Raw genomic sequence first — 15,413 nt, 5'->3', positions numbered from 1 at the left:
TGTCTTTATTTTTCCTTATTCTCTCATTCTTGATGTTTTCCATCTAATTCCTTCTAACTCTCTTGTTCTTGATGGTTTCCTTCTAACTCATTTTAACTCTATCTTTATTCTTTCCCTTATAGCTTTTATACCCCAGCAAAATCTTTCAGCCAATATAAAAATTACAATATGGTTACATTCTGTTTTTCAAGTGAATGATTACAGTAAATACAAGTAAAAAACAGCATGTTTTCTATATCCTTTACATGATTAAACATTTTACATATTACAGGTGAAAAACAAATTATTCTAAGAACCCATGTACATTCATTCCCAAGCAACTTGTTATAGGTTACCCATGTGTAAGCAAGCAAGATATTCTTTTACTGGCAGGCTGCATTTTGCAGTTACAAAGAAAGGACCAGTCACTTTATTACTTATCTTGAAAGGTAATCTTTTAAAGAATCTTAAAGGAGTTACAAATCTAAATTTTTACGTATGAAAAAGAATCAGTCAGCTCTACTTTAAATCTTTGGGGTGCATACCCACTCATCCATAGTTTCTTTATATCAGGAGATCGAGGGCAGACATGGGTACAAGGAATTAATTGTCACCTTTGATCACCAACCAATCCTAGCAAGAAAGGCATGTCAGCTAATGATAATTGGGCTGCTTTGTTCTTGTTCCCTGACCTTAATGAGTTCCTCACTTAGGTATGTGCCTTTCTAAAACTTTTGATTGTCTTCTTGGGTTTTTCACCTCAAAGCTATTTAATAAAAATATCTTAGTCTAACCTTAAGTTATTTTCAAAGCTTTGATTCAGCTATGATGCACTTTGAAACCTGTGAACACATCTCCCAACATTAAGATTAAAAGAATTTAAACTAGCTGGGCTACTGGGACTCAATTGTTTTTCTTAATCATTAATCTAAGCCACAGTCTATACAGCTCCTCAATAGAAACTCATGTGTTCAGGCTGTGTGACATTTACTTGTTTGTATTTTTATCATCAAAACTCTATTTAAACTAACTATTATTATCAATTAGACAGTACATCTTAGGAAGAAATCAGCTTCATCATAATCTACAGGTAAAAATGCCTAATAGAACAGGATGTTTCCATGAGATAAACACACTACATTACAGGCAGTGGGGATCTCTCGGCATCTATTCATACCATACTGGATACCAGAGCAAGATGTCAGCAGCAAACATGTAAAGGCACAGCAGAAACAAAAGACATTCTGGAGATTCACCCGTCAGTGATCGCCTCCTGGTGGCTGACACCTGCACTTCAGTTGACACCTGCTGCTCCTCTGACATGGCTGCTGCTGGCACACTTCATGTCATTATGCACTTGCTTTACATAGTGCTTCTGAGTAGGATCTTCTTCATTTTAAGTTGAGTTTTTTCTTGTTTCTACATTAGATGGTGGTCAAGCATCTGGGGGATAAATACCACAGAGGTGAAGTGCCAGTCTCCTCTCAGAGAGGTTCATGATGTCAAGTGTCTGTCATTGGTGACATTTATCTTAATCACTTGAGTGATGTGGTGTGGTGTCAGCCAGGTTTCTCTACTGCCTTGGTACTACATTCATTATACTATATTCTGTATATTCACCAGTAACCATATTAAATTCATCACTAAAAATCCATGCTCATCATATTTGTTTTATTGTTTGGCTTATTGTCTAATGCTATGATTATTTTATTTATTACTGAAAACTTTTTAGCTTTGGGTGTTGGAAATTCTTGCAGGCTGATACATCTGTCTTTTTTTTAATATACCCATCTTGTTTCTTTTACCTGCTTATATTCTGATGTTCTAAGACTCCCCCTCCCTCCTTTTCTGACAAGGTCTCACTATGTAGACCAGGTTGGCTTCAAACTCAGAGAGATCCATTTGCCTCCTGAGTCTGCAGTTAAAACTGTGCACCACCCTGCCTGGGTCTACTTCCTTTTGGCCATGCTCTCTGTAGGAGCTGTTTGCTTGCCTTGCCCAGTATTTAGTAGATACATACATTCTTTGGCTTGTAGCCTCTTCTTCCATCTTAAAAGATGGCAGTGGCAAGTTGAGTCTTTATTTACCCTTTCATTTTGATACTGAAGTCCCCCTTCCGCACCTCAATCTCTTCTGCTTTTAAGGGATTTATTACTACTTTTGGCTCACTAAATTAATCTAGATTAATCTTCTAGTGTTAAAATTAGCTATGTAGCAACCTCTGCTGCCCGTTGTCTGTAATGTGACATATGCAGTAGTTCAAGAGTTGGCATGTGGCTATGCTGAGGGATTTGTCATGGTTCTGTCTCCCACATTGGAGGTGCTGTTATAGTCTGGATCTTACAGAGCTAGTGATATACTTAGTTTGAGAATTCTATGAAGTTATGGATAGATGATAAAGTATCTAGAAATTGATCAATGACAAATCTAAAGGATGAAAAAAACTATTGGCCTGTGTTAGAATGGAACCCTTAAATTGCACCACAAATGAGAATCCTTGTCTTGCCAACAAATGCCATCAGTGGATGTTTATTTCCTCAATGTCAAACAAGGGTACAGAGTCTGCCAGGAGATGGGGTAGTTTCTAGTGTAATCTCTACTTTTGTCGAATATAACAGGAGGTGCCATGCATGCTTTTTTTGTTGTTTCGGTTTGTTTCCTTCTCAGTTTTGTGGTTTTTCAAGTTTGGAGTTGTGTTTTAAAATGTTTGCTTTAGAAGATCGTTTACTTGCTTACTTGCGTTTTATGCCTTGCCTTTGTTTGAGCACAGGCATCTGTGAAGCCTCATCACAGGCATACTGCAATAGAATTCTTGAAGGGAAAGGTCATAAATTAATGGTCTGCCTCCAGTCAAGATATTTTGAAAAGCCAGAGGCTTTGTGGAAATTGATCCTCTCGGAAGAGGAGTGGAGAGCATTACTCCATTTGTTACATAAGTCCCAGGAAGATGGTGTTTCCCTGACTTTGTCTAAGTGACAGTAGTGTCGTGACTGAGGTTGGCATTCTGGGAACTGTGACTGCTGGTTAGTTAGTTTCTGGATTTATTTGTATAGCTCCTGTTGCACACAAGCACCCACTCAGTCATAATGTTTCTCGGGAACTTTGTGGTAGTGTTTTCACTTACAGTCTGCATCTGCTCATATTATTCACTCTCAATTAATTAGAGGCCTTTGGGTAGCATTTTTTGGTTTCTTCCTTATCCTCTATTCAGAATCGAAAATACCATGGAAGGGAACAATTGTCTAGCTACTCTGGTTTCTGATGTCTTCTTCGTAGTGCTACGGAAGATGCCTTATTGCATGCATTAGTGGATATACAGACAGCAGTGATAATGCCCAAGCTATCACCAAGGTTCAGTTCTGAGAGTAGTAGATGAGTAATGCAGATGTTTTTATGATTCCTTAACTGTATGCTGTCTGTACTAAAATGAATGAAAGAAAAAAAAATGCCATAGAAGTATACTTATTAAGAAACAATGTATTGGGACTGGAGAGATGGCTCAGGTTACCAGCACTGGCTGCTCTTCTAGAGGTTGTGAGTTCAATTCCTGGCAACCACGTGGTGGCTCACAGCCCTGTATAATGAGATCTGGTGTCTCTCTTTGGTGCCCTCTTCTGGCACACAGGCATGCATGCAGGCAGAAAATGGTATGCATAATAAATAAATATATATTTTTTTTTAAAGGAAAGGATGTATTAAGTTAAAAATATATTCAATTGACCCAGCTGGTGGTGGTGCATGCCTTTAATCCCAGCACTTGAGAGACAGAAGCAGGTGGGTCTCTGAGTTGGAGGCCCTACAGAGGGAGTTCCAGGATAGCCAGGGCTACACAGAGAAGTGAAAAACAAAACAAAACAAAAATATATTCAAATGAATAGTTTCTTCTAGCAAGTTCTACATCTTAATAAAAAGAAATGTAAGGAAGAATTAATAGTAAGCTAAATTATAGATTATGACTGTGGTAGGACACAGAGTACCCAGGGGTTTCTCCCCTCTCCTTGAGAGGTGTGATTGATGCTGACGCTGTGACTGGGTTTATAACGAAGATGGTATTAGTGGGGCTAGCTGACACCACACATTCTTTCTGTAGAAATCCAGGTGAAGACAATACATGGGAAAGTGTGAAAATTTGAGATGTAGACTGATTTGTAATTTTAAATTGCACTGCCATTAACTAACTCTGAAAGTTTAAGTAAATGTTATGAAAATATAGGTTTTGAAAATTTCATTAAGGTTAAGTAAAATCCAAGTATTTTTAAACACGGATAAAATATGCACTGGTGACAGTAAAATGAGGAAACAATTCCTTGCAAGATGTTCTTGTTATTTTTTGTTTTTATGAAAACAACAACAACAAAAAAATTGTGTGAGAGAAAGATTTGAAAACACTGGTGCCCGGCGTTTAAGTGGAAAGGAAAATGGTAGAGGCTCCAGGGAAGGAGTGTTTTCTTTTCCTTACGTCTATGTGTGTGGGTTCATGTGGATGCCATGGTGCACATGTGCAGGTCAGAGGACTACTTCTGTTCTGCCACATGAGGCCTTGGGACTGAACTCAGGACATCAGGCTTGGCCGTGAGGGCCTTTAGTTTCTGAGCTGTATACAATTGGACTTGTAATATGAGTAATAATTCTCTGAGCATATACACTATACTTAGTATACTTAGAGAAATTCAAGTACATATTGGAGGCAAGCTGTTTAGAGTATACCTTGCACTGATTTTATAAAGGTTTATTAATATTTAAGTTATGTGTGTGTGTGTCCTCGTGTGTATGTGCTCAGGAGTGCAGGTGCCTGTGGATACCTAGAGGTGTCAGGTCTTTGGGAGCTGAAGTGATGAGTGGTCACAAACTACCCAACATGGGTGCTGAGAACCAAAGTTGGGTCCTATGAAGGAGCAGTGTATACTCTTAACCACTGAGCCATCTCTTCAGCCCCTTCACACTGATTTATTTACAAAGTAAGGATAAATAGCATACTAGGAGACAGTTATGAGAATCAGATTATTGTGAGTTCAAGGCCAGCCTGGGCTACAAAGTGAATCTGAGGCTAGCTCAGGCTTGGGCTACATAGTGAAGGCATTTCAGAGTGCCTCATCTATGCAGTAGATAAGATAGTAACTGTTACTGATTCATAGTTGTCTTAAAAATTAATGAAATGAAATGCTCAGAATAATAAATACCAAGCACGTTGTTAGCATTCACCAAACATTATTTTTATAATTACACTCTTTTTTCATAAAATAGCTGGTGTGGGAAAGAACCATTGGCAAATATTAAAAACAAAAATATGATTGTTGGAATTAGCTCAGTTATTGGGACAGAAGAGAAAAATCATAAAAGCTGAGGGAGTGGTTGGTAGGCTGTCGCATGGATGAGCTTGGGTTTGGCTTCTTCCTGGATGCTAGCCGCACTGGCTGCACTGAGGGCTAGAGGGCTGTGGGAAATGTTCTGAAATTCTGAGGAAACAGTGATTTGGAACCTCAGATTCTATTTTTAGCCAAACCAGCTTCCAAAGTTAAGAACCAAAAATCCATTTCAGGAATGTGAGGACAGAAACAATTTTCAAAAGAAAGGACTAACAGAAGGGTACAAACAAAGAGGTCGGCAGACTTGGGGTCAGATCTGAATATCGAAAACATTTCCGTCTAGTTTAGGAATGTAATGGAGAAGTAAACAGTCTTCGGAGCGATTGAGTGCTTCCTACAAGTCCTGTAAGAAGGGTGGTGGTAAGCAGCATACATTTTTGGCATTATTTACTTTAAAAAAAATTAAACTTAAATTTAAACTGGAGTCTTCCTGTTTACACAGTGGTAGAATTAAGAGCTGCTTTGGTTGGTGGACATTAATAATTGAACTCAGTGTTGATGGGGTTGTGTGGTTCAGCAGGCTTACCAAATATAGAAGGGTGAAAAAGCCAAGGAATGAAATGGGGTGTTCTGTTTCCAAGCCAATCGAGCTGAGGTTAGCACACTGTCTGCCATGGGGTAGGAAGTTCATGTTTCATATTCTGGGCAATACTGTCCTGTGGCAGCCATATTGTCCCTGTGGCACCCAATGCTCCCTGACATTGTTAGACAGAAAGAGCTGTTGATAGTATACATGAACAAATGGGACGGCTGAGTTCTAGGAAAGCCTGGATTTTAGAGAACAAGAGAAGGGGCAAAAAATCCTTCATTTCAACCAAAGACGGGAAACAATGGGAGAGGAGGACATCAAGAAGTGTAACAGGAAAACATGAAAAATGTCAGGAAAACTTACCCCTAATAAATATGACCAGAATAAAGATTTCTAGTAGCGAAAAGAGAGTCTCAGATTCGGTTTAGCCTAAATTAGGAGCGAACGGGATAGATAAACTGTAGCATATCTGTATTCCAGAACAGCACTGCATGCTTGCAAGGCATTACCCCTCATCCCTCGCTGCTGAGATGAGTGTTGTAGTCATTGTGTGTGAGTTAGAGAGGAAGACTCTCATGGGCATTGTGGAGCTGGACCCCATACATAGGCTGCCAAGAATGGAGACCAAAGAATCAGAATCAGCTCTGTTTGGCTCAGCAGCAAGAGGCTTTGGCCTTCACTACACATGCTGTCTTTACTGCCTGACTGCCTTTGCTTCACACTCTCTACTTTCCCATGGTCCCAGGTATAATTTTAAGACAGGGTGGACATTTAGTTGGCCTACAGAGTTACTCTGTGTGGCCCAAGCTTATCATGCTGTGTGAGCTCTTCAGAGACTGCATAGGCTGTCCTGAGTCAGGCATCTCCCACAGAAGCCTGGGAAGAATGGATAGGGAAGGGTGGGCAGGCATGGAGAACAGATGGGCTTATCAAGGCTACCTTTTCAGTAATAAGGTGGGTCTGCCTCTGAGATAGGCAGTGTGACCACATACACCCACCAAGGAGTGTGCTTAGTAACATTCCAGAATGCCCCTTTCCATTTAAGTAAAATCTGGTGATGACTGTTGAAATTAGCACTTGCGTTTAGTTTAAGAGTATAGAAAATGAAATGTTAGAGAATTCTTCTGTGACATGAGAAAGTTCTTTTTTTACTGCTTGGTAAATAGTAGTGCCTTGAGATTATAATGACAAGCTATGGCTTAAAGGAGATTTTTAAGAATTTTGCGAACCTCAGGATCACCAAACTCCTTTAAAAAATACTGTGGCTTATGTGTTACCAGTTTAATCCAAGATTAGTGCTAAATTTATGGTATGTCATAGGATGCTTATGATAGTAAACATAGTCAAAACTTAAAGATCTGAAAATTATGATTAGTAGGATGTGGATATCATTGTTGAAGTTCATGCAAATGCTTGTTAATTTTTCCCTAGGCTGGGCCATGCAAGCTGCTGCCTTCATCTTCATCCATAGGAAGTGGAAGGACGATAAGAACCATTTTGAAGACATGATTGATTATTTTTGTGACATCCGTGAACCACTACAACTTCTCATCTTTCCAGAAGGAACTGACCTCACAGGTAAGGCAGCCTGGGTTTGGATCATAGAATTTAAAAACTTAGAAACCACTAGTCAAATCTTCTTTTCCTAACATGAGGTATGTGAATATCAACAAAATTAATGGATGACCCCCCAACGTCACTCAGTTAATTAATGGTACCCAAGCTTATCATGTTGTGATCTTTCACATCGTTTGTCCTTTGAAAGACTGTGGTTTTAGGTTTTATATTGTGTGTGGGGTCTCTAAAGAAAGCTCTGTTAAGAAATGCTTGAGCCAAGATTAAGGTTTGTTTGCCCTAAGGGAGTGGTTGGCCTGGCAAGTTCAGAGCTCGGAGAAGAGGAGCAGCTGTAGGAGGCAGTCCACAGTGGAAGTCTCCTTCCTTGTAGGGCAGGTAAGGGTACCCCCGTCTCTAAGACAGTTGATTTACAGGAGTAAGTAATCTGCCGGGCTGCTCTACTGGTTGAGCTGTTGATCCTATCTGAAAACACCCTCCCCAAAGCCTCTGGAACCGATGTTTGTACGGTCCTCGCTTCCTTTCCGTTGTAAAGAGCAATACCCTAACTGAAAGCAGCCTAGTGGAGAAAGGTCCCATAGCTTACAGTTGCCGCTCACAGTCTCTCACTGGGTGGAAGTCAGGGCAGGAACCCCCAACGGCCACTCACACCCACAGTCAGAGCAGGGAGGGGATAATGCACCCTTGCTGGCTGTGAGCTCGTTTTCTTCTCGTATTGGTGAAGAACCCTCTCCAGGAGGTGATGCCACCCAAAGTGGGGACAGTCCCCCCTCGACATGCCCACTGATCTAGATAATTCCTCATTAAGACTCTCTCCAGGTTCTTCTAGGTTGTGACAAATTGACAGTTAAAAAAGCAACACATGCTGCCTCGTCAGGTTTACACAAAGTTAGGCATCACAGTTGTTAGGGTATAATTTTTAGTTCCATTTTCCTGAGTTGGAAAAAAAAAAGCTATTTCTGGTTTTAACAGTGATATTACATGTAATTTGACACTCTTGTATATAAAGTTTCTTTATGTAGTAAATATCCTAGTGTCTGAAACTTTATATATAAAATTAATTCCCTTCTTTGGAACTTATGTTAGATGAGGAATAAGCTAATAATCTGTACAGATGTTGTAAGAGTTTGTATAGAAAAATAAAGCAGGATGGGTAGATAGAGAGTAAAGGATGCTAGTCTGTAAAGTGATCAGGGCAAGCCTCTCTATTAAGTTTCTCTTAAAAAGTAGGGACCATATGTAGAAGGCAGAAGACTGCATCAGCAGCAGGAGGCCTTCTGGGTAATTGGACACCAGCTGCACAGGCCTGAGGTCGGAACATGCCAGGTTGGCTTGAGAAGATGAGTGGCCGGCAGTGCTGTGGGTGTGGGTGGAGGCGGTGCTGGAGTGGGAACGTTGCAGGCAGTGAGCTGGCAAGAGGCTGCGGTTGGAAAATGGGATGCTAGTGCAGTTACTAATAATGACGGCCTGGGAACGGGAAGATGAAGGAGGGGGAGAACATCGCCACACTCATTGGTCTGATCATTTCCAACTTCCCACAGTGTGACTGTACGTTTTAGAGCTGTGTGTGTTTGTATTCACATCTGCAACAGAATTCAGTTATATCTGAGAACCCCAAGTCACCAACAACTGGAAAACAGACTGCTCACCTCTCTGGTGCCTCTGGGACTGCTAATCCCATTTAAGGTCTGCCAGCTGGTGAACCAGAGTACTGTTTTATCGCCCCGTGCCCAGGATAGTCACAGACTAGTGGAGAAGAGCTGACCGATTTTCATGTCCAAGGCCTTTCCCTTTACTAGCTGGGGAAGCTGTGGACACTGGACTGACTCAGTGCCTCTGTCAGAAATGAACAAGGCCTCTAAGAGTATCTGCTGGCTGTTGTGTGGGGGAGGCATCTGTGGTTGCTGGAGGGCTGCAGAACTCCCAATCTTAAATTTACTCCCAGGAAAGCTGTGTTTGTGTAGATATGTTTCTTATACTAGCCTGTAGGTTTCCAAATAGAGCTGGTTACAGGCCCTAATGTCTGCTGTCATCAGAAGGTGTTTCATGATCTCTAGTCAAGGCCAAATTTTTGAACACTTTATTTTCCAATTGTATTTGCTGAATAATGAGTTTGGTTCTTCTTGGAATTTGTAAAGTGACCTCATGGAATGGAAAAAGAAGTTATTGCCAACAATTGGAACATATACTTGTCTCTGTAACTATATTCGGCCAAACCATGTTCAGATGTTTGTACATGATGTGCTAATCATGTGCTTATTTTGTTGTGCAGTGGTTTTGGTTAGTAATATTAGCCCCTCTGTGCTTGAGCAAGGCAGATATTTCACTCTGCTTTGAAAGCCTAAATTATTGGGTTAAAGAAAACATTGATCTGATGTATTTGATTGCTGGCCTTTTCTTCTGGATGTCACTAAATCCTTGACTTTTGTTAATTTTCAGTTTTATTAGCATTTTATATTATATTTGAACTTTTATTATTTTAAGGATTTTTTTTATTATTACTGGTGGTGGTGGGCATTGAACCTAGGGCCTTGCACATGGTAGACAACTGCTTTAACACTGAATTACATCCTCACTTCACGTAAAGGTTAATGAACATTTGAGCTTAGTAGTTTTTTGTGTTTTACATCTTAATTTTTGTTACATACTGGCTTTTAAATAATTTTAAATTTTGCGATATAAATTTAAGGGAACTTATGAAGGCCTTGTTCCTAACATATATTTACATATATCCACACACATACCAATAGATTGAGTTCTTTGTAAGGGTTTATCACAAATGTTTGCATTTTGGGTCTGGAGAAGAGGCTCAGTGGTTAAGAGCATTTGATACTCTTGTAGAGGATCTACTTTGGTTTCTAGCACCCACATGCCGTCTGAAACTCCCGTTCCAGGAAATCTGACATCCTCTTCTAGCCTCCTTGGGCATCACACACACTGGTACACAGATATGCAAGCAAAGCATTCATACACATATGCAAAATGTTTACATCATCTTCATATACTGTCTGTAACAATGGACTATGTAAATATCTTTTGGGGGCAGGCAAGGTCTCATTATTAGTCCTGGCTGTCCTGGAATTTATGTAGACTAAGCTGGTCTTGAACTCCTGAAGATCTGCCTGCCTCTGCCTCCTGAGTCCAAGGATTGAAGGTGTGCCCACCATGCCTGGTCATAAGTGGTATTTTTACCTAAGAAATTCTTACTGTTTTTCATTACCCACTACCATCTTTTACTTTACTAACAGTCTGTTATTTTGTTTAGAAAATAACAAGGCTCGGAGTAATGATTTTGCTGAGAAGAATGGACTTCAAAAATACGAATATGTCTTACATCCAAGAACTACTGGATTTACTTTTGTGGTGGACCGTCTAAGAGAAGGTAAGTACTTACCTTAAAATGTGTTTTAAGGCCGGGCGGTGGTGGCGCACGCCTTTAATCCCAGCACTCGGGAGGCAGAGGCAGGCGGATCTTTGTGAGTTCGAGGCCAGCCTGGTCTCCAAAGCGAGTTCCAGGAAAGGCGCAAAGCTACACAGAGAAACCCTGTCTCGAAAAGAAAAGAAAAAAAAAATGTGTTTTAAAATAAATGTGGCACATTCTTCTGAGATTTATATGTAGCTAGCTCTCTGACATCTAGTGAGCCCTATTAGGACAGTGCTCACCTGTGACTAATAATAATCACCCTCCTCTTCTAAATGGTACATGCCATAAGATTGCCTGTGCCCAACATGAAAGGCCTTGAACCATGTAAGAGAAGGTCTGCTTCTTTCCCTAAATGGCATCATTGTTCTTTTAGAGTCTGAAGTGCTTTAGGATACCCAGTATAATCTGCTAAAAGAAAGCTTCTTTACATCTAAGTACCATGATTTTGAAGAAATGTTTGGTACTGGTCCAAAATCACATTGGGATGGTAAAACTGTCTATGGGCAGTCTGGGTTATTTTGAGACTCTGTGATGATAACTAATATGATGTAGACTTGTGGTGTTGACTTCCACTCTGCCAGTGGACACAGCCTGCCTTGCCTGTCTGCATCAGAAGCTCGTGAAGGGTGGGCTGCTTTGTAGCTGTGGAAAGTGGTGCAAAGGCATTCAGGTGGTTTGCTCACACCTGTGTGTTCACTCTTGTCTCTCTCTCTCCTCTCCTCTCTCTGATGTAGTACCACTTTAGTATCTAACGTAGACTCCACAATGTGGTTTCTAGTGTATGTGTTTAGTAATTTCTTTAAAGGTATATGTGACATCAGGAAACACATTTCTCAGTTAATAGAGGTTGACTTTGGGACATATCTTTTACTTACAAAGATCATCCTTAATACAGAAAGATAATGGTGAGATCGTTTTATAGTTGATCAGAGTATATTTGTTGTGTTCTGAAATCTAGCAACCTGATAACTTTGCTGCACCCTTGAGAAATGTATAGTGCTTAGTTGTCACTCAGAGCACTGGTCAGTAACCACATTCAGTCATTTTTTCCTGCCAGAACTGGTGACTGATTCCCCTCCCCTCACCCTGTATATCATTAAAAAATGAGAGAGAAATTCATGATGATCTCATTTGCCTTGGCTAGAAAACCAGACTATAATTTTTTTTAAATTTCATTTAGAATTGTGGACTAGAAACCTGTACTGAAAAAGAAGAAACATGTTGCTTGTTAAAATAGTAATAGCACTAACATTGAGTATTTATAAGTATCAGGCGTTGTGCTGAGTATTTTTAATGTCTTCAGTTCCCTTCCTCCTCACAAGCTTCCAGAGCAGTTTTCAGTATCACACAAAACAGGGGCAGACAGCAAGGGGAAGGGAGTGACCAGTTAGTCTCCAAACCACAAACACACTGTCAGAGCAAGAGGGAGCTGCATGGTTGAAGAGAGGATGTAAGAGAGAGAAAGGCACAAGGAGGCTAGCGGCCAGATGATGGAAGGCTAGTGGCCACAGGTGGGGGTTGGGATGCTGTGTGAGGTGACAGGAGGAGCAGACTCAGTTTGCAGTGGTGGGGACAGATTTGCTTTCTTGGGAGGTGACAGGATTTGAACAGAGAGGAAGATCTGCACCCGGTTGGGCAGTGAAGAGTGAGTCTTAGAGGCCATTGAGTCCAGAGTGCTCCTTCAGAAAAGGAGGCCCAGCGTGGCTTCCTGATCTTCAGGCTGTGGAGATCTGCTTTTGACAGTACATTGTGAAAAGCAAGCTTGTTGTCATAACAAATGACCTTATAATTAGTATTCCAATAGAACCCCAGAGACTGCACATTAAAACAAATCACCATAGAGTGCCATCTTCATGATTCTCAATTGGAGCCGAGCTTAGTGCTGCAGCTGTCTACTCACAGACAGCAAAGGCCGGCAAACATGGGTTCGGAACATCAGGAGGTAAGGATAAAGCCAGAGCAGCATTGTTGAGCAGGAGGGTGGTGGGGAGCAAGGCAGGGGAGGCCAGGTCTCTCCTTAGAGTCCGTTTGACCAGGACGGAGAACACTTGGAAAACTCACTTACGAATGGAACACTAATTACGTAATGTTTTACAAGTAGGTTGTTTCTGTGGTAGTCATTGAGTTTTCTTTGAATCACTTCATTGTTACCATCTGTGTGCTGTGTGCTTGTTTTACCGTCTTGCTGGATTCTTTCTTGGGGAAATGGAATTGCCCTGCAAATGAAGAGAGTCAGTATTAGTTGCACTGAATCTTTAAAAAAGTCCCCAAAAGTAATACAAAGTAGTGTCCTAGCATGCTTTTCAGAACATTATATGTTATACTAGTAGGTATTCGGTGTGGGTGATTCATACAGACTCCTAATCACAGAATCTTTCAGTATATGATCATTGTTGTTTCTTTTTTAAATACTGGAATAATCCAAACTCAAAAATAGTTACTAATTTAGAGGAAAGAAGCTTCACTTTTTTGTTTTAATTGTCACTTATAATAAAATGTATAATGTAATCTTAAACCTTGAAATGATTGCCCTCAAACACTCTATTCATTATAATCTCTGATGATTTGTAATTTTTCTTTGATTTCAACAAGTAATGATTTGGTCCAGCCATTCTAATTTTGTCATAGATGGTGCAGTTGTAATGGTCATAGTCACCAGTAGGAGGCGCAGCTGTGCTCATTTGAAAGCCCTGAGTCCTGTTGAAATGACCTGGAACTAAGGCTCTCCTGACTATGCAGAGGAAGGAGATAGGAGCATTTGTTTTAAAGCATGGCCCAGTTTGAGGCAGGGTTTTGTCTTCAAGAAGTTTATAGTCCTAATGGATAGAGATACAAATGACACACAGTGAAAAATGTCTAAATTAACATGTATGTTAAGTGCTAAGTTTTATGCAGATATTATGCTAAATAGTATGAAGAGTACTCATTTAAGAGGGTCCTATGGTACTGAATTGGTGACTCTTGTAAGCAGCTGAATTCCTCTTGAACAGTGGAGACTATGTGAGCTGGATAGGCAGAAAGAGCATTCATGAATGAGGGGAGTACAAGAAAGGGCAGTAAGGGCCGGTGTGGACCGAGCAGTCACCTTGTAGACATCAGCCTGCGGGACCTGAAGACCGCTTGCGAAGTGACAGTCAGTACTTTAAATGTTGTTTGGAGCCCGACTGTTTAACAACGTAATTCCTCAGGTAGTCATAACTTCAGTCTATTAACAGGTTGAGTCACCAAGCAAATTGGCTTATCTATTAAGGCTCCAAATGAGCATGTAGATATATTTAAGTTTTAGGTTTGAAATCAGTCATTTCTATTTAAAAATTAAAACACGTCCGCATTTCTGTTTGTGCTTAGCTTGTATGCATACAATCTACATAGGAGGAAATGGAGGATATAGCCTTTCTAGGAACCTGGCTGGCACGGAGTTACACACTAAAGATAAAGGAAATTCCCACCAAGTAATTTGGATCAGCACACTTGAACAGAGCCCTTCAGTTTGTTCAGGAAAAGAGAACTGCCCACTTTTAATGCTGGATTTTATGCTGGATATTTGAGATCTGTGGACCTGTCCCTGGCTCTCTTGTGTTGGTTATTGTAGCCCTCCTTTGCTGTGAGAAAACTTCAGGCAACAGCTGTACATTTACAGGCAGCTCAGGCTTCAGCAGCATTGTGGGGCTTTACCTGCCTCACCTTGAGGCTTGGTTCGCGCCTACCTGCTGACGGTCTGTTGCTGCAGTGCCTTGGTATAGGGAAGAAGTAAAGGCAGCATAGGTCACCACCCTGTGCAGCAAACACTCCATTTGTTAGTCAGTCAGCCTCTCCTAGGATGGAATTTCAGCCAACCTTCTTAGCAGCATGTGAAAGATGGTAAGGAAGACAGGCAGGCATACAAACAATTGAAATATTGGGGGCATCAAATACCATGCACCCTGGCCTTTCATGGCACTTTTCTTAATTGCTGAGAGCCATTTATAAATATGCCAAGACCTTTCCTTTATGTTAAATGTGATCGTACAATAGACCTTTGACATTTGCAAGAATATTTTCTGAGACCTATTCTGCTTCCCCACACTTGCAGATATCTTTGTAGATTAGCAGTTGGCTTTCTTTTGAGGTCATGTCATAAGGAGCAAATCCTGTCTGTTGATTGTGATACGTAAGTGCAGCAACACCTAAGAGGAGATTTATGTCCTGATCAGTGGGGTGAGCATACAGGCCACTTAAGTGACTTGGTGATTTACACACTGTAAATGGCACTTCTGTTGACTCTTCCTTTTAACTCCCGTCTATAGCAAAACCAAAACCAAACACAAATGAAGAAAAAAACCTGAGCTTTTCATTGTGGACAGATTCTGTCTTTACCCTTTTATTTATTTATTTTTTTTATTTATTTTTTTTTATTTTTTTTCTTTTTTCGAGACAGGGTTTCTCTGTGTAGCTTTGCGCCTTTCCTGGAACTCGCTTTGGAGACCAGGCTGGCCTCGAACTCACAGAGATCCGCCTGGCTCTGCCTCCCGAGTGCTGGAATTAAAGGCGTGCGCCACCACCG

The 15,413-nt window shown here is 40.7% G+C and overlaps 1 protein-coding gene across 3 annotated transcripts in view; it reads left to right on the top strand.

The window, feature by feature from the left end:
* The window catches only part of Lclat1 (lysocardiolipin acyltransferase 1), a 126,924-nt gene that overhangs the window by 63,335 nt on the left and 48,176 nt on the right, over window positions 1-15,413 (top strand). For all 3 annotated transcript variants that reach the window (XM_059248408.1, XM_059248406.1, XM_059248407.1), the window contains exons 4-5: window positions 7,306-7,452; window positions 10,712-10,828. In XM_059248408.1, the coding sequence (XP_059104391.1) occupies window positions 7,306-7,452; window positions 10,712-10,828 (264 nt within the window). The remainder of the gene's footprint in view (window positions 1-7,305; window positions 7,453-10,711; window positions 10,829-15,413) is intronic.

Source organism: Peromyscus eremicus, chromosome 22, assembly GCF_949786415.1.
Source record: "Peromyscus eremicus chromosome 22, PerEre_H2_v1, whole genome shotgun sequence".
In the NCBI taxonomy this organism is placed as follows: domain Eukaryota; kingdom Metazoa; phylum Chordata; class Mammalia; order Rodentia; family Cricetidae; genus Peromyscus; species Peromyscus eremicus.
The sequence above is the reverse complement of the archived record's forward strand: the minus strand, read 5'-3'. Positions and strand labels throughout refer to the sequence as shown.